The sequence below is a fragment of the Oncorhynchus clarkii genome, chromosome 22, assembly GCF_045791955.1.
Source record: "Oncorhynchus clarkii lewisi isolate Uvic-CL-2024 chromosome 22, UVic_Ocla_1.0, whole genome shotgun sequence".
Classification (NCBI taxonomy): domain Eukaryota; kingdom Metazoa; phylum Chordata; class Actinopteri; order Salmoniformes; family Salmonidae; genus Oncorhynchus; species Oncorhynchus clarkii.
The window spans coordinates 32,322,184-32,347,974 of NC_092168.1; the positions used below are offsets into that span (position 1 = coordinate 32,322,184).

The window sequence follows — 25,791 nt, forward strand, 5'->3', positions numbered from 1 at the left end:
CTTTCATCAATCTTAAAGCCTTTGAATTAAATGTGTTCAGTGGTTCAGTGTGACAGGATCTGCAACTGTTTAGATTTGCATGATAGTGCTTTTAAAAAGCAGCCAGTTGGGCAGAAATCCAGATATATAGCAAAGCTTCTGGTCTGAAAGACTAGGCCTGCGTCCCAAATGGCACTCTATTCCCTACATCATGCACTACTTTTGACCGGGGCCCGTAGTTTATTCAATTACCCACCTCTTACCCAGCTGTCTAGAGTGGGGATTCCATATGCCCTTGGAATGGTCGGCGGGCCGGAACATAATTACAAATCATTTCGCAAGAAGCCCAAACAGATCAGAAAACTTGGGGGGACAAATAAAATCACCCGCGGGCCATCATTTGGGGAACCTTGCCTTAGGGGAAATCCTCAAGCATAGTCATTCTTGCAAAACAAGAGTGTAATATATGTCTCTGCTATTACCACTAATACCTTACAGTGAGAGCAGAAGGTGCTCTACAACCCAGATCTTTCCAGCTTCAAAGATGGTGAACGAGCAACACTGTCTGGTGCTATTCCGAAACACACAACAGGATGTGGTCTCTGCAATGGCAGAGAGTATTGAGTGCATAAAGAGAACAGCAATGCATGTGATGTATGACAGTAGAGATTCTCTTCTAGACCTTTTCTAGTTATGCTGAGAACATCATGCCAGCCCAGAAAAACAAAGATACACTCACTGGTCAACAAGCACAACATGGTTTCATATACAGTGCATTCGGATAGTATTCAGACCCCTTGACTTTTTCCACATTTTGTTACGTTACAGCCTTATTCTAAAATGGATTCAATTGTTTTTCCCCCCTCATCAATCTCAAATCAAATCAAATCAAATCAAATTTTATTTGTCACATACACATGGTTAGCAGATGTTAATGCGAGTGTAGCGAAATGCTTGTGCTTCTAGTTCCGACAATGCAGTAATAACAAGTAATCTAACTAACAATTCCAAAACTACTGTCTTGTACACAGTGTAAGGGGATAAAGAATATGTACATAAGGATATATGAATGAGTGATGGTACAGAGCAGCATAGGCAAGATACAGTAGATGGTATCGAGTACAGTATGTACAAATGAGATGAGTATGTAAACAAAGTGGCATAGTTTAAAGTGGCTAGTGATACATGTATTACATAAGGATACAGTCGATGATATAGAGTACAGTATATACGTATGCATATGAGAATCTACACACAATACCCCATAATGTCAAAGCAAAAAGTGTTTACATTTATTTTTTTTATATCACATTTACATAAGTATTCACACCCTTTACTCAGTACTTTGTTGATGCACCTTTGGCAGTGATTACAGCCTCGATTCTTCTTGGGTATGACGCTACAAGCTTGCCACACCTGTATTTGGGGAGTTGCTCCCATTCTTCTCTGCAGATCCTCTCAAGCTCTGTCAGGTTGGATGGGAAGCGTCGCAGCACAGATATTTTCTGGGATCTGGCTGGGCCACTCAAGGACATTCAGAGACTTGTCCCGGAGCCACTCCTGCATTGTCTTGGCTGTGTTCTTAGGGTCGTTGTCCCTGGAAGGTGAACATTCGCCAAAGTCTGAGGATGTCGCTGTACTTTGCTCCGTTCATTTTTCCTTAGATCCTGACTAGTCTCCCAGTCCCTGCCGCTGAAAAAGATCCCCACAGCATGATGCTGCCACCCTCAAGCTTCACTATAGGGATGGTGCCAGGTTTCCTCCAGATGTGACACTAGGCATTCAGGCCAAATAGTTTAATCTTGTTTTCATCAGACCAGAGAATCTTGTTTCTCAAAGTCTGAGAGACCTGTAGGTGCCTTTTGGCAAACTCCAAGCGGGCTGTGCCTTTTACTGAGGATTGGCTACCGTCTGGCCACTCTACCATCAATTTTGAGTCTCATATCAAAGGGTCTGAATATTTATGTAAATAAGATATTTATTTAAATAAGATTTTTGTGTTTTATACATTTGCTAATATTTAAAAAAAAAAACTATTTTCACTTTGTCATTATGGGGCATTGTGTGTAGATTGATGAGCATTTTTATTGATTTAATCCATTTTAGAATAAGGCTATAGCGTAACAAAATGTGGAAAAAGGGAAGGGGTCTGAATACTTTCTCAATGCTCTGTATACAGTATATATGCTTTTTAGCAAGCATGAACCCCCATTTTGAAAAGCCCTGAGGTAGTAATCCATTCACAATTTCAGATTTGTCATACCACCACTACTACAATAGATAGACCAACCAAGCAACACACAATCAAATCAGACCACTACAATACAATCCATAACAACCAGGTCGACCAATAGTAGAAAAGCAGTGCCTCTATAATTAGGGTGTCCAATCAAAAATGCATATTTTGACCAATTTGTGTAGACACTCCTCTAAGAAAAACAATGGTCCAAACATCATGTCTCGATCAAATCAAATCATATTAAATGTTATTTGTCACATGCTTTTTTTCTGGTGTAGATGCTTACTTACAACCCCTTAACCAACAATGCAGTTTTAATTAAGAAAAATACGTAAATAAAAATAAGAAATAAAAGTAACAAATAATTAAAGAGCAGCAGTAACATAACAATCCGTTCGAAATTGACTGGAGTATTTACCCTTGTAGGATGGCCAAGATTAGGGTTACTAAATCAATGGAGGCCAGAGACAAAAAGTGAAAATAGCATTGCGTCATCTAGGTTGGATGCTGTGTGATAATTAAGGTTACCTGACAGGCTCACCGTTGAACTCGTCATCTTTCTTCTCGAATCCGAGACTTGTCCCGAATGCCACTCCTGCATTGTCTTGGCAATGAGGTAGGATGGATATCGATTTTGAGACATGACATGTATTTTCATAGTTTAGCATACGCTTTCCATATTAACGCAAAATTCCTGATATTTTTCTAAAATGTATCCGAAAAACAAGCGTACCTCTGTGAAATGTCAAAGGAGCCCTGAGCTGAACTTAATGAATTTAATTGACCTTTTTGCGATCCTGCGGAAACAACTTTGGAGGAGACCACCACAACAAGTCAAATCCACAAAAGTCGCTGCGAGAAGCGGCACCACTCTGTCAACAGAGCTCAGTGCTTATTATAGGATGTATTAGGCTACAAAATCTGCCTTTTTGGATATAATGTCAATAGTATGTTTGAGAAAGACCCCTCTGAATGATTCAGAACATGAAGGATCATATTTGTCTTGGTGAAATGTATTTTATAACATAAGGAAGTGAATTTTCATCGCCAAAGTGTGTTTTCACCCACTCTGGGCAGAGTGGGAGGAAACCCTTCTATAATGTATGTCCCAAGAGAGAACTGAGGAGGTGGGATCTGAGGAGGAGCAGAGACTGACTGAGAGATGAATCACTACTGATGAGTTATTGCCTTTGTGTGTGTGTGTGTGTGTGTGTGTGTGTGTGTGTGTGTGTGTGTGTGTGTGTGTGTGTGTGTGTGTGTGTGTGTGTGTGTGTGTGTGTGTGTGTGTGTGTGTGTGTGTGTGTGCCTGACTGTGTTTTCCCAAGTGTGTGTGTGTATGCACTCGCGCGTGCTTGTGTGTGTGTGTGTTTGTGTGCGTGTAAGAACTATCTCTGCTAAGACTTGTTGCTAAGAGATCTGCCAAGACTTTTAATTGTGGATTATGACAAGGCAGGCAGCCATGAAAGAGAGCAGCCCTATTCACTTCATCCTGCTATGATACAAAAAGAGAGAGAGAAAGAGAGAGAGAGAGAGCGAGAGAGGGGCACTTCAAAACAGTGTTCTGTTTGAGGCCTGACACGGATGTTGACACGAATGAAATGTTTCTTGTGGTGTTGTGTTTATAAAGTCGTAATTCAAATCCACATTCAACAATGAATGTGGAGGACAACCCACACTTGTGTATCCTGTAACAGCTCTGCTCTCCTCTCGACCTCATCAAGTTCATGAACATCTAAGAAGATACCTATTAATTTGAACTTGTTACACCTCCATGAACACGTTTTTAATCAGTAAACATGCCATAACATTGCTGTTTCTAAGTCATTTTCAACATGATTCAAACCTGGCTATATTCTTCATAGAAAATAGACACAAAAACATGAACGGAATAGTCTGGACAAGGTACTGTATCTGTCGTGTCCCTGTGATGCTGTTCTGTGAGACAGTCTTCTAACTCATAAGATATTGGTACAATCATGTGCCATGAATTCTTCACAGGGAAACAGCACACAGAAAATACACATCATGAAAACAAGGAGAGGGAGCGAGTATCCAAACCAGCGTTGTCAAACAATAGGAATTACAGATAAACAGAATGTCTCTAGGTTGGATGAGCATAGTGCACAGTGAGCATGTCATACAAGACAAACTACTGGTGATGATGCACAACAACACCACCACATCCCAGGTCTATTGACAGGTACACAGTGATGAGACAGACGCGGCCCACAGGCCGGCTTCCCTACTGGGGCTCCGTGATTAGATTCAGCTAGCTCAGCATCAGCCGGGCCAGGGGCAGAGAGGAGACTACGTTCCAAATGGCACCCTAGTCCCTATATAGTGAATCATCACACAATCTATGGGTCCTGGTCCAAAGTAGTGCACTACATAGGGAATAGGCTGCTATTTGGGACTCAGCATGGAGGCTTGGAGGAGGAAAAGAGAAATGCTAATGTAGGAAACGGGCAGGCTTCACTGACAACAACAAGTGCCTGATGTGGAGAGCGGCTCGTTGATAGGCCACTTTGAAAACAGGATGAGCTCTTTTGTCTGATTCAAAGGGAGCCAGGCAGTAAAAAAAAACGGTTAGCCCAATTGGACTAGCGTGTTGTGTAGCTGGTCTTCCCTTTGTGTGTGTGTGTATGTGTGTGTGTTGAGGAGAAGGGCAGCTGGCCTATGGGTCTGTAGGGTCTGGTCTCTTTTGTCCCGGAGATGTAATGAGATGAGACTCCCTCTCTGGGACCCTTGGCTTTCTATTGTCACCACTACCCGGGCCGCGGCTGGTGTGAAACTGAGTGGTGTGGCCTTGTGCTCTCAGTGTTACAGTAAGGTGCTAGATCTGCGTTCTAAATATCACCTTATTCCCTATAAAGCGTCTCAGAGTAGGAATGCTGATCTGGGATCAGGTTCTACCCGTCTATATAATCTTATTCATTATGATCTAAAATGAAAAACTGTATCCTGGATCAGCATTCCTAGCTAGCACTCTGTGTGAATACGGACCATGATTGCAAAGGAAAAACACTCAAAAGTGGAAAAGTGAACCACCCACAACTCAGCAACAGAACAGTTGTATGCTGAGTGGCCTGGCCTTTAACCCAAAACGAATAGACTAACGAGGTTAGGTCTCCATGAAATCAGCAGAGAAGGAGGAGAGCGATTGCAAAAGGAAAACAATATCTTGCTGGACAAGAATCCTGGCTTGTCCTTGAATGAAAAAGACACAAAGCCAAAAATAGCTGGAGGCGGGAAAAAATAACAGCGATCACAAAGAAATGAGACCTTTATTCTTCCGATCCCTCACCTAGTAGCATTGTGACATGAGGGGGTACTGTATCTCATGCTACATGTTGTTATCTCATGCTACATGTTGTTATCTCATGCTACATATTGTTATCTCATGCTACATGTTGTTATCTCAGGCTACATATTGTTATCTCATGCTACATGTGTGCATTCGTTTGTTTGTGTGTGTGTTATCTGAGGTCTAGGCCAAACGGCCGTGGCATGAAAAGGTTTCTGTTCTCTGTGTTATCAGGCCTGAGTGATGGGCTCTGAGCATAGAAGGGGGGAGGGGATCATACTGGGACAGCCAGCCCACTCAGGAGACACTGTAGAGGGGGAAGGGTGAGGAACAGCCAGGGACAGTCAGCCCAGAGCCCACTCCTGAGACATTGGATTTAGACAGAGCAAGGAGCCAGCAGCCTAGCACATTACATTATGACATTGTGACATACCTGGGATTTAAAGTTGGATTTACATTAGTAAAATATGTGTAGTGAGATCTATCTCTTCAAAATCAGATTTGCAACTTTCTATTTACACTAGGCTTGGATATGGTGTAGCTAAAGCCACATTCCTGCTTCATGTTTGAGTGCAGCTATTGGAATACCGTAAATACCATAGTATATAGAAAAACTAAATAAGATAGCAATTCCAGCTATACAGGAGCTTCTTATCTTATAATTTTTTTGTTTGTTTAACTTTTAACCCCTTTTCTCTCCAATTTTATGATATCCAATTGGTAGTTACAGTCTTGTTCCATCGCTGCAACTCCCCTACGGACTCAGGAGAGTCGAGAGCTATGAGTACTCTGAAACACAACCCCGCCAAGCCGCACTGCTTCTTGACACACTGCTCGCTTAACCCGGAAGCCAGCCTTACCAATGGAAACACCGTTCAGCTGGCGACCACCGTCAGCTTGCAGGCGCCCGGCTTGCCACAAGGAGTCTCTAGACTGAGAAGATCACTAGCTGGCTTCCACCCGGTTACACAACCCTGCACCTTAAGAGGCTGCTGCCCCATATACATAGACTTCGATTCACTGGCCACTTTAATAATGGAACAATAGTCACTTTAATAATGTTTACATACTGCTTTACTCATCTCATATGTATATACTGTATTCTATTCTACTGTATTTTAGTCAATGCCACTCCAACACCGCTCAATCTAATATTTATATATTTCTGAATTCCATTATTTTACTTTTAGATTTGTGTGTATTGTTGTGAATCATTTTTTGACACTACTGGACTTTTGGAGCTAGGAACACAAGCATTTTGCTACACCCGCAATAATATCTGTTAAATATGTGTCTGTGACCAATAAAATGTTACTTGATTTTAGAAAACTATGGGACAAGGAAATATGTTGATATATTTTTAAAGCCTTTCATTTTAAATTTGGCAAATTACTGGTATTAAGTTAAGTTAATTAAGGTCATTCTTGCAGGGACATGTGGTGTGGGAGAGCCATTGTCTTTACATTATACCACTCAGAGGGTTGTAGATGTCTCCCACACTACCTCCGGAGTTAGGCGGGGAGATATCTCTTAAATCTAGATTTAAATCTAGATCTGTCTCTTTAAGATGGCCGCATGCTTCGTGCATATATTATAACGGCAATTAGAGATTTTCTTTTTCGTTTTACGCAACTATTTTTCATCGGTTCGCGCACACAAATAACAGTCATTGGTCAACAGTAGGGATTCTTGAAGTGTTTGTTGTCATTCAACAAGAGACGGCTCGTTTTCATGCACATTGTTTTACTTGAGAAATATTACACCAAACTTAGATGTAAAATTGTGTGACTAAGATCTCCCCAGCAAAACCGTCAAAATGAATGACACATTTCTTGAGTTATCTTAGATTTATTCTGACTACTTTGAGGAAGTGTATACTGGCTACGGTGTCTCAAAACAGACACACTATTGGCACCTTTTCTTGTTTTTCAAGCGAAGGTCTTTTAAGGGAGTATGCGAGCACACTCATTGGGTTCACCTAGCCAGCCAAACCGAAGAATGCAGCCTTTACATTACACACGTATCTCTCCTGGACCTAGTTTGTAGTGTAGTGTAAAGAGGCCCTAAGGCCACAGACACAAAGTCAAAATTATGTCTAAACCCCTTTTATTTCTACAATAAACCTAACCCTAACCTTAACTCGAACCTTAACAACACTGCTAACCCTATGCCCACCATAAACCTTAAATTAAAACCAAAAAGCTAATTTCTGATTTACGATTTAGCCAATTTTGACTTTGTGGCTGTGGAATCTAGTGGAAACCGGATTTAAGGGCGGGGGAGGACAAGCATGACACAGAGATAAAGAATCATTATCTACATTTACCATATCTGGAGGAATTGAAGCAGGACTGGCTTCACATAACATCCAAGGCACAGAACCCTCTCTAAGTAGTTAGAATCTCTCTTGGCTGCCTTTTATAAAAACCCAGGCTTTCATATTCCATTCCCCAAACAGCAATCAGGAATCATTCTTTCATATTATTCACAGGTTAGACACTCTAGTCTTTTTGTAAGCCTATAAAACAAGTTGTTGTAATGCAGTAACATTAACAGGAGAGGAGAGGTTGCTGCACTAAGTGGTGAGCTAAATAATGTGGATTGGTGTAGCCTAGCGGTTAAGAGCATTGGGTCAGTAACTGAAAGGTTGCTGGTTTGAATCCCTGAGCTGACAAGTTGAAAAAGCTGCAGATGTGCCCTTGACCAAGGCACTTAGTCCTAGTTTCTCTGGATAAGAGCATCTGCTAAATGACTTAATTATAATGGGTTTCCACTGTTGATAAATCCATGAGAGGGAGTGTGCAAGTGGATCCGCAGGATGCAGCTTTTAGTCAGGCCCAGATTACAGGACATTCTCCGGGGCTCAGTTTTTCAAAAGTTATTCAGACATCGTCTTTTGAATAGGATTAAATGCGTATAAATAGAATTAATAGAATGGACGAATCATTGACTTGAATAGGGACTCCCATTCAATTCATTATATTTCTATGCATTTAATCCTATCGGATAGCCGAAATCTGGATAAATAGACCACTTTTGAAAGACTAGGACCAGAAGGTCAGACTGTAATCTAAAACACCCTCGTCCCCCTGTGAGACAAGCTAAGTGTAATTAATTCACAAACGACCGAATGCATTAATCAGAAGCATGGCAAGGCTCCACACAGGTGATCTTAATACACTGAATGAATCACTCAGAACAGAGGCAACAAACACAACACAGCACATTTCAATAACACATCAAGTGTGTGAGAATGGACAAGGGAGGTGGGGAAACTGGGAAACTGTTCATGCATCTCCGACTGATAACAGATCAATAGCGGTTTGGCGCCTGTTGTTTCCTATATAGAGGTGTGGGAAGGGGCAGACTGATGGGGCACAGGGGACAGGGAGTGTGTGTGAACTGTATGTGCGTGTAGGGTGGTGTCTGTTGGGTCATTTTCTGCCAAAACAAACCCCAGTGGGACTCTGACAGGGTAGGCTCAGCCAGATAAATACTTGTATGTCATCTCAGGAGTAAATGTGTGTTTGAAAGGCAGCCAGCACAGAAGGAAGTTAGAAAGACTACAGAGAGGAAGAGCCAGGACTGGAGTAGACAGCAGTTTTACCTTCGGAAAAGACTGCAGGTACTGTCAGATAATAATACACTTTTATACAACGGGTGGATCTAATCCTGAATGCTGATTAGTTAAATCCGCATTCCAGCCGGTGTCTATTCCACAAGTTACCACGGGCTAAATCTATGACGATAAAATGCCTATTTACTCTGTTCCATCTGACTGCGCAATCCACTGTCTCGTCAACCCAGCCAGTCAATGTATACTCTTGATCTCCACTATAAAAAGCATCTAGACATTCTTACATTTCTTTTAGACTAACATTTAGTTTTCAACAGCAGAGATTTGTATTAACTTGCTGTCTGTCTCTCCGACATTTGCAACATTGTTTCAATATTCAAATTCGAACTCCAGCTGTCCCATAGTAATGCATGTGTCGGGAGTTGGGATATAAACAAAGAACTATCAATAGAAAACAGGCAAAACAAAAACAAAATGCAGCTAGTTTGCAATCTTTCCAGCTTCGGTTTGAAGTGATTGTGTTAGCTGTGTCCAAATGAATGTCACTAGAAAACAGCTTAAACAAACGCAAATGCGCAATGCAAATGCGCTGTTTGACATGACTAAGTTAGCCGTAGTTGGCAAACTAGCAAGCAAGAGATAAAAACGTTACAAGCCAGTATGGCAATGAAACATTTACAACAAACAACTGGGTCTCATCTATAGATACAGAACAAAAAGACTGAATTACTGGGTCGCGTCTCTGGCAAACGAACCGATAGAATGAACGACCAGCCAGCTTGGGTAGCAACCCTAGATTTCTGTCTGGACTATATCTTGTGGAAGGATGAAATAGTATGAATAAATTCATCTAAATAACGTTTTAATTAAAATACAGTGCATTCAGAAAGTATTCAGACCCCTAGACTTTTTCCACATTTTGTTACGTTACAGCCTTTTCCAAAAAGGATTAAATAAACAATTTTCCTCATCAATCTACACAAAATACCCCATAATGACAAAGCGAGAACAGATTTTTTTTTTTTTGCAAAACAGAAATACCTTATTTACATAACTATTCACACCCTTTGCTATGAGACTCGACATTGAGCTCAGGTGCATCCTGTTTCCATTGATCATCCTTTAGATGTTTCTACAACTTGATAGGTAAGATCAATTGATTGGACATCATTTGGGAAGGCACACACCTGTATAAGTTCCCAAAGTTGACAGTGCATGAAATCAAGCCATGAGGTCGAAGGAATTGTATGTAGAGCTCCGAAACAGGATTGTGTTGAGGCACAGATCTGAGGAATGGTACCAAAAAATCTCTGCAGCATTGAAGGTCCCCAAGAACACTGTGGCCTCCATCATTCTTAAATGGAAGAAGTTTGGAACCACCAATACTCTTCCTAGAGCTGTCCGCACGGTCAAACTGATACATCTTGGTGGAAGAGCCTTGGTGCTTCTACACCTGCATTGCTTGCTGTTTGGGGTTTTAGGCTGGGTTTCTGTACAGCACTTTGAAATATCAGCTGATAAAAGAAGGGCTATATAAATAAATGCATTTGATTTGATTTGGTCAGGGAGGTGACTAAGAACCCGATGGTCACTCTTGACAGAGCTCCAGAGTTCCTCTGTGGAGATGGGAGAACCTTCCAGAAGAATAACCATCTCTGCAGCACTCCACCAACCAGGCTTTTATGGTAGAGTGGCCAGACGGAAGCCACTCGTCAGTATAAGGAACATAACAGCCTGCTTTGAACCAATTTTTTTTTTAACCTATATTTAAATACGCATGTCAGTTAAAAGAACACATTCTTATTTACAATGATGGCCTACCCCAGATGACGCTGGGCCAACTGTGCTTGATTTGATACAGCCTGGATTTGATCCAGGGACTGTAGTGACGCCGCTTGCACTGAGATGCAGTGCCTAAGAACGCTGCGCCACTCGAGAGCTTAGAGTTTGCCAAAAGGCACCAAAAGACTCTCAGACCATGAGGAACAAGATTCTCTGGTCTGATGAAACCAAGATGGAACTCTTTGGCCTGAATGCCAAGTGACACGTCTGGAGGAAACCTGGCAACATCCCAACGGTGAAGCATGGTGGTGGCAGCATTATGATGTGGCCATCGCCACATTTTTCAGCAGCAGGGACTGGGAGACTAGTCAGGGTAGAGAAAAAGATGAACAGAGCAAAGTACAGAAAGATCCTTGATGAAAACCTGTTCCAGAGCGCTCAGAACCTCAGACTGGGGCAAAGGTTCCCCTTCCAACAGGACAACGACCCTAAGCGCACAGCAAAGACGACACAGGAGTGGCTTAAGGACAAGTCTCTGAATGTCCTTAAGTGGCCCAGCCAGATCATCTCTGGAGAGACATGAAAATAGCTGTGCTGACAGAGCTTCAGAGGATCTGCAGAGAAGAACAGGAGAAACTCCCCAAATACAGGTGTGAGCTTGTAGTGTCATACCCAAGAAAACTTCATAAACAAGAAAACTCAAGGCTGTAATAGCTGCCAAAGGTGCTTCAACATAGTACTGAGTAAAGGGTCTGAATACTTCTGTAAATTTATTTTTATTTAATTTTTTCTGTTTTTTCTTCGTCATTATGGGGTATTGTGTGTAGATTGATGTAAAAATGTCATCCATTTTAGAATAAGGCTGTAATTTAACAAAATGTTGAGAAAGTAAAGGGGTCTGAATACTTTCCGAATGTAAATCATTATTTGAATATGTTGGTAACCTGTTGTATAAAAGTGATAATGCCCTCGAAGCCGGTGTTTGGAGGATATATTGGCACGGTCTGCCGGCCTTCAACATCGTCTCGGGCATTATAACTTAAATAACGCATGGCACTTAGTTTCTATTCAAAGCCACTTACAGTACGACGAGTGCATGCGATTTTTATCATGTGTGTACGATCCCAACGGGAATTTAACCCACGACACCACACAAGATCACAGGTATAGTGTTATGACAGGACAGAATAACCTTCTTAGCAGTCTTAGGAGTGAAGGGGGGAGGGAGGAGAGTGAAGGGGGGAGTGAAAGGGGGTAGAGTGGAGTGAAGGAGTGAGGAGGGGGCCTACATGTACTGTGGCTTACATGTACATGGAAACAATGTTTCACTGGCTGACCGGTCAGTAATGCAGGGTAGAATGTCCAAGGCGCTCACTACAGCTGAGAAAGTAACAGGGCAGATAACTGCCAGCAGCATGACTATCAACTAATTCTTATTCATATCAGACATGGGCATCAAACCTTAATGACAAGCTCCAGCCTAGAGCTTTCTTTAAACATTTCTTGGAGGTGGATCATATTGGATGAACAGGACAATGGTAGCAGCATCATATTTCTTCATAGTCCACTCTAAATGCACTGCTTCATCTAGGTGTAATAATGACAAGAGAAATAGAATACTTGTCTATGTTGAGGGGTATGAGTTTCTCTGGTTGACTATGGTCTATATACTTTGAAAAAAAGTTGCTATCTAGAATCTAAAAGGGTTCTTTGGTTGTCCCCATAGGAGAACCCTTTGAAGAACAGTTTTTGGTTCCAGGTAGAACCCTTTCAGTTCCAGGTGCATGGAACCTAAAATAGTTCTACCTGGAATGAAAAAGGGCTCTACCTGGAACCAAAAACGTCTGTCCTATGGCGAAACCCATTGGAAACTTTTTTTTCTTTAAGCTCGTAGCATACACACTAACAATGCTTCTTCCCCTGATCTCTTTCTGAACTACAGTAGGCTAAATGCAAAGCAGATCACCAATCATATAACTCATTTATCAATTACATACAAACTAGATTGTATGAATAAATAAATGGAACATGGATAAATAAGAGTAGGCTTTTTCATAATTTGAATAATATCCCTAAATTATTCTTCAACAGTATCCCTCTGGAAACCAGATGATGAAAAGGATTGATGTATTCCACCTGCTGCTTCCTAATAAGAAGAGCTAGGGATGGACAGATGGTGAAATCTACCCCACCATGCAGAATTAACAATCAATACACAAGACAAGCAAACAACAAGAACAGCTCCAACGTATACATGGACCTAAAGTTGGGAATTTGAACCACACAATTGTATCTTTAACTAAATCATTTCAATTACTATGTATCCTTTATTATACCAGGGAAGTCATATTGAGATTGACATCCTCTTTTCAAGTGAGCCCTGACTGGATATGCAGGGCAGACATATATGGTTCAATCCATTTTCTAGTGCTGTTGATGGTTGCTTTTTAAAGGCAGGTGTCTTTAATACTGTATTATAAACCCTGTAGTGTAGTAACCTATTTCACCTCCATCTTGGCCTACATGTCTACACATCTTTATATTCAAAATTGCAATGTTAACAACCGACCATAATACAGTCACAAAACCACTACTTTCACACTCTGGGCTTCCCTCACTCATAAAGAGGAATCTGATAACAATGCATAAAAAAGAGATTGAATATGCTGTCCCCCCCCCTCTCTCTCCCCTTCCCCCTCCCTCCTTCTCTCTCTCTCTCTCTCTGTCTCTCTCTCGCTTGCTTCCTCTAACACCCCTCTCTCTCTTTCTCTGCAAATGTATTGATTAGTAGTGTGGCGCTGACATGTAAATCGGACAATTTAAGGGCTACTGACCAATTCTGCTGTTGTGTGTGTTTCTGATCTTTTATTGTACATAATGTTTCCGCCATTGTTTCCTATGACTGAAAAGAGCTTCTGGACATCAGAACAGCGATCACTAACCTCGATTTAGTTGAAGAATTCTACTTCAATGACTCGGACATACTGCTCATCTGGGACCAGCCACGACACGCGGAGGAGGAAAAAACTGAGATATAGAGGCCGACATGGGGGCAGCCTGATGACACTACGGAGGCGAGTAAATAAACCTCCTCTACCCTCTGTTCTATTGGCGAATGTGCAATCATTGGAGAACAAACTAGATGAGCGCAGTTCGAGATTATGCTTCACGGAGTCGTGGCTGAACGAGGACAGAGCGGCAGCGTCTTGTAAACTCAAGGGCGGGGGTGTATGTATCTTTGTTAACAACAGCTGGTGCACGATCTCTAATATTAAGGAAGTCTCGAGGTATTGAATGCCAAACTTAGAATATTGCATGATAAGCTGTAGACCATACTATTTACCAAGAGAGTTTACATCTATATTTTTAGTAGCTTTAGTACTTACCACCACAAACTGATGCTTTCACTAAGACTGCACTCAACAAACTAAATAGGGCCATAAACCGACAAGAACATGCTCATCAGAGGTAGCACTCCCAGTGGCCAGTGATTTTAATGCAGGAAAATTGAAATCGGTTTTACCTAATTTCTACCAGCATGTCACCTGTGCAACTTGAGGGAAACAAACTCTAGATGACCTTTACTCCACACAAAGAGACGCATACAAAGCTCTCCCTCGCCCTCCATTTGGGAAAACTGGCCATAACTATACCCTCCTGATTCCGGCTTACAAGCAAAAACTCAAACAGGAAGTACACTCTAAGAACAAAGGGTTATTCGGCTATCCCCATAGGATAACCCTTTTTGGTTCCTGGTAGAACCCTTTTTGTCTCCAGATAGAACTATTTGGGGTTCTATGTAGAACCCTTTAGGGAAGGGGTTCTACCTGGAACCAAAGGGGTTATATTTGGAACCAAAAGGGGTTCTTCAAAGGGTTCTCCTATGAGGATAGCCAAAGAACCCATTTAGGTTCTAGATAGCAATTTTTTTTCTGTGTACCAGTGACACACTCAATTCGGAAGTGGTCCAATGAAGCGGATGTAAAGCTACAGGACTGTTTTGCTATTCATCCGATGGCATTGAGGAGTTCAACACGTCAATCCCCGGCTTCATTAATAAGTGCATTGACGACGTCATCCCCATAGTGACCGTTATACATATCACAACCAGAAGCAACGGATTAAAGGCAATATCCGCACTGAGCTAAAGGCTAGAGCTGCCACTTTCAAGGAAAGGGACACTAATCCAGACACTTATAAAAAATCCTGCTACGCCCTCTGACGAACCATCAAACAGGCAAAGCGTCAATACAGGACTAAGATCAAATCCTACTACGCCGGCTCTGACTCTTGTCAGGTGTGGCAGGGCTTGCAAACTATCACAGATTGCAAAGGAAAACCCAGCCACGAGCTGCCTAGTGACACGAGCCTAGACAAGTTAAATGCCTTCTATGCTCACTTCGAGGCAAGCAACACTGAACGATGTGTGAGAGCACCAGCTGTTTCGGACGACTATGTGATCACGCTCTCTGTAGCCGATGTGAGTAAAACCTTTAAACAGGTTAACAGACAGACTACCAGGACGTGTACTCAGAGCATGCGCTGACCAGCTGGCAAGTGTCTTCACTGACATTTTCAACCTCTCCCTGACCCAGTTTGTAATACCTACACTCTTAGAAAAACATTTTACAAAAGGGTTCTTTTCTGAGGGATAGGTTTCTACCAAGAACCATTTTGATCAGAATAACTGCTTTTTGGAAGACACAGGTTCTTTGTAAGGCAACGGGTTCTACCTAGAACCTTTAACATCCTAAGAACCGTTTTTGGAAGAAAGGGTTCTTTGATGATTCTTTGGAAGATAAGAAGCCTTCTACATAGAACCATATATCATATTTCCCAGCATTCTCTATTGTTTGTTTTACTATAATATCTGTATTTGTGCATGTATTTTGACTGGATGATACATTTTATGCTACACAAAGATAAATAACATAGAGTTTTCTAAACTAATCCAACTGTTAATGATTGGATTTATTGCACCCGTTAAAGAGATGGTTATTCCAGTTTAGATGATTGAGGTAGTCTCAGTATTAAAATTTTCCTTACCGTGGCAGTCTTTCTGAATGCAGGTTGCGGGTGATTAAAACATTCCATTTGTTGGATATCGTAACTGGCTGGATTCCAATAGGATTTACACAGCACTTTGCAAGCCACCATTATGTGACTTGCAGGCCTGGTGTGACCTGTAAACCAGGAGATTTCTAACACCCCTGTGTTAGGGTATAACCTGTCCCTCAAAGAAAGGTCTTTTGCTATATGTAATTACATTTTAAATGATAATAAGGTTGGTGGAACCGTTCATAGAGGGTTCTAGGGAGAACACTCCAAAGATAAAATGGTTCTAACACCATCATTAAGTTTGCCAACGACACGACGATGTCAGGTCTGATCAACGATGACGATGAGACAGCCTACAGGGTGGTGCCAAGACAACAACCTCTCCCTCAACGTCAGTACGCCAAAAGAGCTGATTGTGGACTAGAGGTCAACCGATTATGATTTTTCAGCTCCGATACTGATACCGATTATTGGAGGACCAAAAAAGCTGATACCGATTTATCGGACGATTTTTATACATGTATATATATATTTGTAATAATGACCATTACAACAATACTGAAATAACACTTTTATTTTAACTTAATATTATACATGAATAAAATCTATTTAGTCTCAAATAAATAATGAAACATGTTCAATTTGGTTTAAATAATGCCAAAACAGTGTTGGAGAAGAAAGTAAATGTGCAATATGTGCCATGTAAAAAAGCTAACGTTTAAGTTCCTTGCTCAGATCATGAGAACATATGAAAGCTGGTGGTTCCTTTGAGTCTTCAATATTCCCAGTTAAGAAGTTTTAGGTTGTAGTTATTATAGGAATTTATAGGACTATTTCTCTCTATACCATTTGTATTTCATATACCTTTGACTATTGAATGTTCTTATAAGCACTATAGGATTGCCAGCCTAATCTCGGGAGTTGTCATAAACAGTGCTGTGCTTCAAGCATTGCGAAGAGCTGCTGGCAAACGCAGGAAAGTGCTGTTTGAATGAATGCTTATGAGCCTGCTACTGCTACATGTGTAGTTAACTAGTGATTATGTGAAGATGTATTGTTTTTTATAAGATAAGTTTAATGCTAGCTAGCAACTTACCTTGGCTCCTTGTGTAACAGGTGGTCAGCCTGCCGTGCAGTTTCCTCGTGGAATGCAATGTAATCGGCCATAATCGGCGTCCAAAAATGCTGATTACCAATTGTTATGAAAACTTGAAATCGACCCTAATTAATCGGCCATCCACATTAATGTAGAAACATATTATATTCTTTTTTACAATAAAAGTAACTCCAAAATGACACAATAGATTATTTACCATTAATATCTACTGGGCACAAAATGATCTGGATCACAACCAAAACAAACAGCAAATACATCCTACAAATGTGTAGAGTCACAAGCTTGATGTAGTCATTGCATGCTATAGGTATGGGACCAAATACTTACATTTTTACTACTTTAACACACATATAAGTGAATTTGTCCCAATACTTTTGTTCCCCTAAAATGGGGGGACTATATACAAAATGTGCTGAAATTTCTAAACAGTTCACCCGATATGTATAAAAATACCCTTAAATTAAAGCTAACAGTCTGCATTTCAATCCCATAGTCATTGTATCATTTGCTGGAGTACCGAGCCCCAAAAATGTAATAAATTGTCAATACTTTTCGAGCTCACTGTATGTCCTTTGATCATAAATATGTATGTTTATGTGTGGTCTGACAAGCAATATTAGTGTTTCTCAGTGGGGAAATATTGGATGATATTGGACGGTAATATACGGTATGTCTGCATTACTATACAATATTATCAGCATAAACAGGGACATAGAAACCAGGATATCCCTCATCCATCAGGTATAATAAGTATTTGGGTTAATGATTAATACAATATAATATAAAATGTTTATTTTTCCTAGAGGGAATGAGTCACTGGCCAATGTGGACTAGCAGAACACAGACAATGTTTGAATTAATCTGTTTAAGAATGGCATTCAGTCCATTAAGTCTGTATTTCTTAGTGTCAAATTGCAGGTGAGCTTGCAGGTGAGCTTGATTAGTCATTATAAACATTTAATTTGGGGGGGTGCTTATATTTGTCCAGTTACACACTTGTGGGTGGACACTTGTACAAGAGTGTAATGGATATGTGTTTCATTGCAAATCCCAACTCCCCCTGAGACACCTGCTTGGGACTGGGGTCATGGCCAGGTTCACCATTGTCCAGCGCGCATGGAGCGATTGGGGTTAAGTGCCTTGCTCAAGGGCACAATGACAGATTTGTGTGTGTGGGTATGTGTGCACCTGTGCATGTGTGTTACTTGATAGTTGATAATGCAACCGAACTGACAACAGTGAACTAGGCTAGGTCAAACAACTGAAACCAGATCCAGGTACCTTTTTTCTTTTCCATGATATGTCCAGGCCAGGCAGTGCTGCTGAAATGTGATGCATTATCATCAAATTAATGTAACATCCCAGGCAGCCTCCAGGTAAACAACGCACTGCGGAGACCGAGTCTGCATCCCAAATGGCACCCTATTCCCTATACAGTAAACAACTTTTGACCAGAGCCTCAAATGTAGTGCACTATATAAGGAATAGGTTGCTATTTGGGATGCAACCAGACTGACTGACTGACTGTCCTACTAATTGAAAGGGAAATCATGAGCCAGGGATGGAGCTGATATATAGGCATTGTGGGGTTATTATCTCCTTCTGCTGAGAACACGCACAGGATCAGGGCCCCCCTGTCCATTTTATGATAGCCCTAATGATCTGAAAGGCTAAACTGATCCTACATCAGCACTTCTACTCTGAGAGTGCACATCGCAGAGCAGAGGATCAGACCATGAAAGGCCATCAAATCCCTGCATTGTCAATGACCATTATCAACGTTGTCTCAGGAATCCCCTAGTCGTGCCGCGGCACGATATCGATCCCCCGATTTTCTATTCAGAAGACACACGGTGTGGGCTGGAGCTCACCAATACCGCATTACCACAACAGGAAGCGGAGGAGGAGCACACATTCACCCACAGACATTAAGCCACATCTTGCTGATCAGTGGTCCATGATCCACGTCCTCACAGGGATACAGTGACCTGAGCTGCATCTTAGCAAGGAAGTATTGCATGGCGAAGGTTAACTTAACCGATGCATACATGCAACATCAGCTTTTTAGACAACAGAATGTTTGTGCAAAGTAGTTTCTGATAAATGGCTCTTGACTAAAGGTAGCAGAAACTACATCAACGTCTATGACACCACACACTAGCTGCTTCCAATTTAAAACCACAAATGTGGAGTCAAAGGAATTCATGTCGAATCTTAGTGTGATATTGTTGCAACATGAATCATATCACACGGCGTCTTAAGAGAGGGTCTTTCAAAGGGTCACTGGGCACGGTGAGGTTTGTTTAACAGGAAATAATTAATGTTTGCAGCCCAATAGAGGGGTGAAGGGGCTAGTCTAAAGAATGCCAAAACCCCCCCTTTAAACCCCGGGTCTAGAGAACAAAACAAAGACCATATGTCATAGTGCTGCTTCATGAATAAATCCTAGAAGGAAAATCCCGGGCCAGGGTCAAAGTCATTAGAGCTAACCGACTTCATGAATGAAACACATATTCGAAGGGATAACTCAAACTCAATGCAATCCAAATCATTTGGTCACTGTGTGTAATTTCTCCTTGGTTGTAAACATTTAAAATGCAATAAAAAAAACTGTGAAAATACCCTCTGCCGGTATCTGTGCAACACTGGTTTGATTAAAGAATGATTGCCCCCCTCCCAGTAAGCAAAGTATTGTAAAGTTTATCAGGTTGCATGGCAGCTATTCAATTACAGGAGACTCAAGACTGGCAAAATGTCATTCAAGAATCTTTACCAACAGACCACAAAAAATACCTCCCAAAAACATGTTTCGTTAAATAAACAGTAAAAATAATATAAAGCCAAATTCCTCTGCGGTCATCAAAAACATAAAACCATACATTCACTAATTAAACAGAATTACACTGAATCTGCAGCATCACATCTGTTTTATAAAACACATACCTATGTCAACTCTGTCATTTAAAAAAAAATGTAACCTTTATTTAACTAGGCAAGTCAGTTGAGAACAAATTCTTATTTACAATGACGGCCTACAACGGCCAAACCCTAAAGACGCTGGGCCAATTGTGCGCCACCCTATGGGACTCCCAATCACAGCCGGTTGTGATACAGTCTGGATATAAACACATATCTATGTCAACTCCGATATAAACACATATCTATGTCAACTCCGATATAAACACATATCTATGTCAACTCCGATATAGACACATATCTATGTCAACTCCGATATAAACACATATCTATGTCAACTCCGTTATAAACACATATCTATGTCAACTCCGTTATAAACACATATCTATGTCAACTCCGTTATAAACACATATCTATGTCAACTCCGTTATAAACACATATCTATGTCAACTCCGTTATAAACACATATCTATGTCAACTCCGTTATAAACACATATCTATGTCAACTCCGTTATAAACACATATCTATGTCAACCCCGTTACAAAAGATGGAATATAAGACAGTCTGCGTAAATGCAGCATCTGTTGCATTATTAAAAACATGACAGTGCAAAGACCATAGCTAAACATAAATGATTTAACACATCAAAAGCACCACACCAGACTTTCCTCTCTGTCTCTGCATTGAAGCCTAGCATTGAAATAATATAAATGTCCTATTACGACACTATAATAGTAATACAATAAGTAAAAAAATATATCTGCAACAGTTTTGTGTGACAGCGGAACACATAAGCTGCAGCCTTAATTAATGCGTCTGCATGCTTCCCAACCGAAACAGTTTGGCAGAGTTTGTGCATATATTATGACTACATTTTGTGGCGTTTTTATTCGTTTTGGACTTCGGCTAGGGTTTTTACGGCTGTTCGGGTACACAACATTTTTTCTGAAGGCAAGTCGAAGTTCGGAGACGAAGTCCACTCCCCTTCTTCGGTGATTGGTCAACAGTAGAAATTCTTCAATAAAGTCTTTGTTGTCATTCAAAGGGGGACGACTTGTTTTCATGCAAATTTTTTCATAGAAAAATACTGCACCAAACATCTTAGTTAGTCAAATTGCACGACTAAGATCTCTTCGGCAGAAACTGCAACATTTATGACAGTTTTCTTGTGTTATCTTAGATTAATTATGACTATTTTGAGGAAGAGGAATCGTTTTTCAAGCGAAGGTCTCTTAAGGGAGGATGCAAGCACACTCCTTCAGTTCGACTAGCACAGTTCGGCTAGGCACCAGCCGACCTGAAGCATGCTGACACCTTTAAGCCTTATCAACAAAAAGAGCATAAACTGAGAATATAAATGAATATGAAATCTTTGCCATACCTGCAGTTAGGTGGTGGATCTAGAGTGATCTCAGCGAGCTCCTTCTGGATTCTGTGGAAGAGAAATGAGACGTGCTGAAGCTGTGAGAAGAGGGCTGTGAGAGGAGAATGTACAGCACCACACTGGAGGGATGAACAATACACACACTAAAAACACTTTGAAGTCAACAGACTTGTTTCTATCGTGGTCTTTGCTGTCAGAGAGAGAGAGAAATGAGAGAGGAAAAGAGAAGCTGTGAGAAGAGAAGAGAGTTTACAGCTCGAGACTAGAGATTTACACTGCCCTCTACCAGCGATGCTCTAACTGCACGCCCCCCCCCCCCTCTCTCTCTCTCCGCTCAGCACAGCTAACATGGCTGCTTCCTCTTTGTTCTCCCAGGCAGAACCCGAAGCCCAGAACAGCAAAACTTTCTCTCCTTCGTTACTCCCTGTCCGTTTACCCCAACACAACCCTCTCACCCCCAGCACAAAGCTAGCCCCCTCACCTACCATCCCGCCGCTCATCCACCCATTCCAGTCACTTTTAGCACAAAATATTTTCTTTTAAAGCTTATATGCAAATGAGGTAGAGAGGGAGAGGGAGGGGGGAGGACCTTGGGTATATTTGACAGGGCCTTTAAAAAGAGAGCTGAGTAGAGTGCTGTTACTAAAGCATTATTAACGGTGTGTAAGGGAGAAAAGGGGAGGATTTTGACATACTTGCCACTCAATACATTTGTTTTCTCATCTACTGTTAGTACTTGATACATTTTTTTAAGACTATCGTGTAGACAAGTCAGTTTCTTTTTGAAGCTCACATAAAATTGCATGCAACTGCTTTATGTGTATTAGTTGGACGTTAAAGTGATCATTCTCCTCTTACCAACACTAAATATAGTTGCATAGGCCTAATAAGAGGAATAGGACATTTGTCCTAAAAATATTTTTGACCATTTTCTCCCCAAACTTAGAAACAGTTTTCTACAACCAAACAAACACAGGTTGCAACACAGGAAAGACATCAACTGTGAGCGTGTAAACACCTATTTTACAATACTCAACCATCACAAGTATGTGAACTCAAAACAATTTATCCTCAGATACGCTAAGTTAGATGTGAACAAGTAATATTAAGTCCTGCTCTGCTCCTGTAGCCTAACTTGACAAACAATGCATATCCAGCGACAATAGACCAATTAACCAAATAAAGGCATTACTATGATAATGTGCTTGCATGTCTTTAGTTTTTAACAATCTTATTTGGCACAGGAACAATAATCATTCAAAAATAAATATCTCTCCTTTGTGTCTCAAAGGATTAAAGCATTATAAATGAACCATAAATCATTCATTAGGCTACTCAGTTTAGCAGAAGGATCCTGTAGACTACAGTATCCCTGATTGTAAGAATACAGTGATTATGATAATGAAGACATTACCTTTTAGCACTAGTGGACAACTTGGCGGTAGTCTTGCTGGATAATTTGGTGGGTTTCTTCTGTTGCTGAGGAGGTGTGGGGGGCTGTTGTTTTCTCTCCTCCGCCTCCTCCGGCTCCGGCACCGCCGGGTCTCTCTGGTCCGCATCAGAACTACCACTGCTGGTGCTTGGACTCTCGTCATCTGACCGCCCCTGTCTTTCACTGGACATTTTGATTCCCCCTAAAAACGAAAGACAGAAAAGTTATCAAACTGATCAATGCAATATAGGCTAGCATCTATAGACATATAGCCTTTCACTGGACATATATTTCCCCCCATAAAGAAGAAAAGATAGACACTTTTTAACTGGATCTATCAATGGGATACATACATACAGAGAGAGAGATGCTGCTCATCAGACAGGTAGGTTATCATACCTCAACTTTACATAATTCTCTGGACTGGTAGACCCCTTTGTGGGTTGGTCTTTGGTTCGTAGCCTACATTAGTATTCATTTCTGTGTCCTGCTGTCGACTTACATGGTTGGATGTTGAACATTACCGTCTATTCATCAAAAGTTGTTTATAAACAATAGCTATAGACTATTTATAAATAAAATCCATTAGAGTACTTAATTAAAATTCCTGTCATTTTGAAGGACAAACGATGTTCACGATGTTTCCATAATGGTCACACCACACGCCTATAGCAAGCTAGATGGTTAGATAAGGAGCACCAAATCATTCCATTAGCTCGGTCCAATTGGCTTTGAATAATCCCCCCCACAGAACCGTAACACGAGTGCAAATATTGTTAGGCTACATTATCGCAGCTCATTTGTAGCCTTGTCGTTAATAAAAGCAGGCTCGGATTCAGTCATTGTGACTACTGACTAACGTTACTAGGCTACCTTCGTTTTGTGGTGAGATTCCCGAAGGCTTTCTCTGTCAAAAGCCAAGCAATAGGGGAAAACAACACAGAACACTCAAACAGCATACAGTCACCAGCGCACGAATATTGGTTGGGAGAATGCGAATGAAGAGCTGCAGGGAAAACATAATTGCACCTATTTGCAGTAAGGGGGGCTCGCAAGGCATGCAGGCGAGCTAAATAAAACACAGCATGTTTCTCTCACTTTAGGAGAGCATTAATCGTATATACCCGACGAATATGAGCATATTGATTATAAGTCATTTGACGCATTATAAGGAACGATAAATGGTTCGAATCCGACCTTAGAATCCTTTGTAGAACGGAGAGGTTTGTTATGGTAGGAGACACTCCAGTATCAGCATGGTGTACCAACTGATGCATGAAGTCAGTTCCGAGCAAGCTCCCTCTAACACGACAGCGCTGAAAACACCAAATAAGGACGATCTTTCTCCGCCTAACCTAGACTCTCCCGGATCATTGGAGCTTCTTCTTTACCTTTGGCGTGGTCTCGTCTTGATCTGAGACGGGTAGGAGCGTTAAAAATCCGGTGGAAATGGAGCCGGGAAGACGACAAGCTCCGGCCAAGCTGTGGACATTGGAGAATCGGAAGGAAAGGAGATGCTGCAGTACTGGCTTGGAATCCAGGTGGCGCTGGATAGCGAGTGAGTCAATCGTTGCTTTGGGTCCATTGAGTCAAGGGGTTCGTTTTCACTCTCGCTTCCAAATGATGGTCATGGAGCAAACGGCACGAAATCAACTGGCTGTCACTTCTTGCAGTCCTCTGATATTCGTTTGAGTAAGGGAGCACATGTAGGACTATTGTTGTTTTGGAGATTCTAAACAGCAGAGGGGAATTACATAACACAGGTTGGAACAATGCTTCTTGGTATGTTATTATTTACTACACTTGAATAATTGCCTTGTGAAAGTTTGCTGTGATTATTGCCTTGACTGCAGCTATTCATGGAACGGGAGAAGGGATACATTGTAAATAAACAAGGTTGTAATAGTATATCTTTGGAAAAAATTGAAAGTTGCCAAGTACTTGTCAATTTATTACATATATAGGCCAAAAACCTAATGTAATTGTGTTCTATCATGGGACATGCATCTATTTTACATGACATGTTAATAATTAATAGAATATTGTATCATCATAGAATTAATTTAAAATGTTCATCATAATTGGAGAACTGATTTTATTTGAAGTTGCATTTGAATAGGCTACTATAGGTACAGTTCTATTGACTGTTTACAGCACTTTATCATTGACCCATTCATTCAGAGGCAAAGGAAGCACCTATGGTTATCTGTGTGATATAGTAAACTGTTGCTGGGTCTTGAACAGGCTCTGTCTCCAAGGCCAGGTCACACAGTTGTAGTTTGAGTTATGTCAAGGTTGAGGGCAGAAGCATGAAAGAATAGCCAACAACCTCAAACATTGGAATTGATTTGTGAATACCTCTCTGCGCTACACACATTCAAATGAATGCCATGATGACAGCTTGGTTAGACTAAACAAATAAAACAGGGCTCCAGGGTGTCAGGTGTCAACATGAAGAACGCAGGAGTCAGAAATAAGTCATACACTGTCATGGCAGGTTGGAATGTACAGTTGTCAGCCACTCACTCACAGGGAAGAGAGGTGAAATCAGCAAATGTTGCGACTTCCGCAGCTCCCATAGGATGCATGTGCAAACAGGAGGAAGAGCTGCAACTCTTGACACGTGGCAGATAAACAGATAGTTGATTGCTAGAGGGGGAAAACACATTATCAGTGAATGATTTGCTAAGTACATGTCATGCCATTGTAATTACAAGATAGTAGACAAAAATGATACAATTGCTCAGTGTAGGCTTCAGTATCAGCTGCAACACGCTTTGATGTCTCCTTCTCAGAATCTTTGATGGCTCCTTCTCAGAATCTGGAGGGGAAATGAGAATGGAAAGATTGTTTGGTTTGGCTGTGTGGCTAGAGCTGGCTAGCGCTCCCCATGTCTCTCTCCCCTGAGAGAGGAGAGGAGAGGACAGAGCAAGTGTCTGACGTCTGGGCCTTATCGTCTGTTACAGCGCACTGACAACAGGGAAAGAAAAGGGAAACAGAGC

At 41.2% G+C, this 25,791-nt stretch overlaps 1 protein-coding gene across 2 annotated transcripts in view; it reads right to left on the reverse strand.

Moving 5' to 3' along the window:
* LOC139380796 (ubiquitin-conjugating enzyme E2 E3) overlaps positions 1–24,308 on the reverse strand; it is a 55,555-nt gene extending 31,247 nt beyond the window's left edge. The window contains exons 1-3 of one of the 2 annotated variants that reach the window (XM_071123826.1): positions 24,181–24,308; positions 22,772–22,991; positions 21,355–21,405 (exon numbers count right to left, since the gene is read on the reverse strand). In XM_071123826.1, the coding sequence (XP_070979927.1) occupies positions 21,355–21,405; positions 22,772–22,980 (260 nt within the window). In that variant the 5' untranslated portion in view covers positions 22,981–22,991; positions 24,181–24,308. Of the gene's footprint in view, positions 1–21,354; positions 21,406–22,771; positions 22,992–23,986 lie in introns of both variants that reach the window. The other variant, XM_071123827.1, reaches the window with a different exon arrangement.
* Between the last annotated feature and the right edge of the window lie 1,483 nt (positions 24,309–25,791).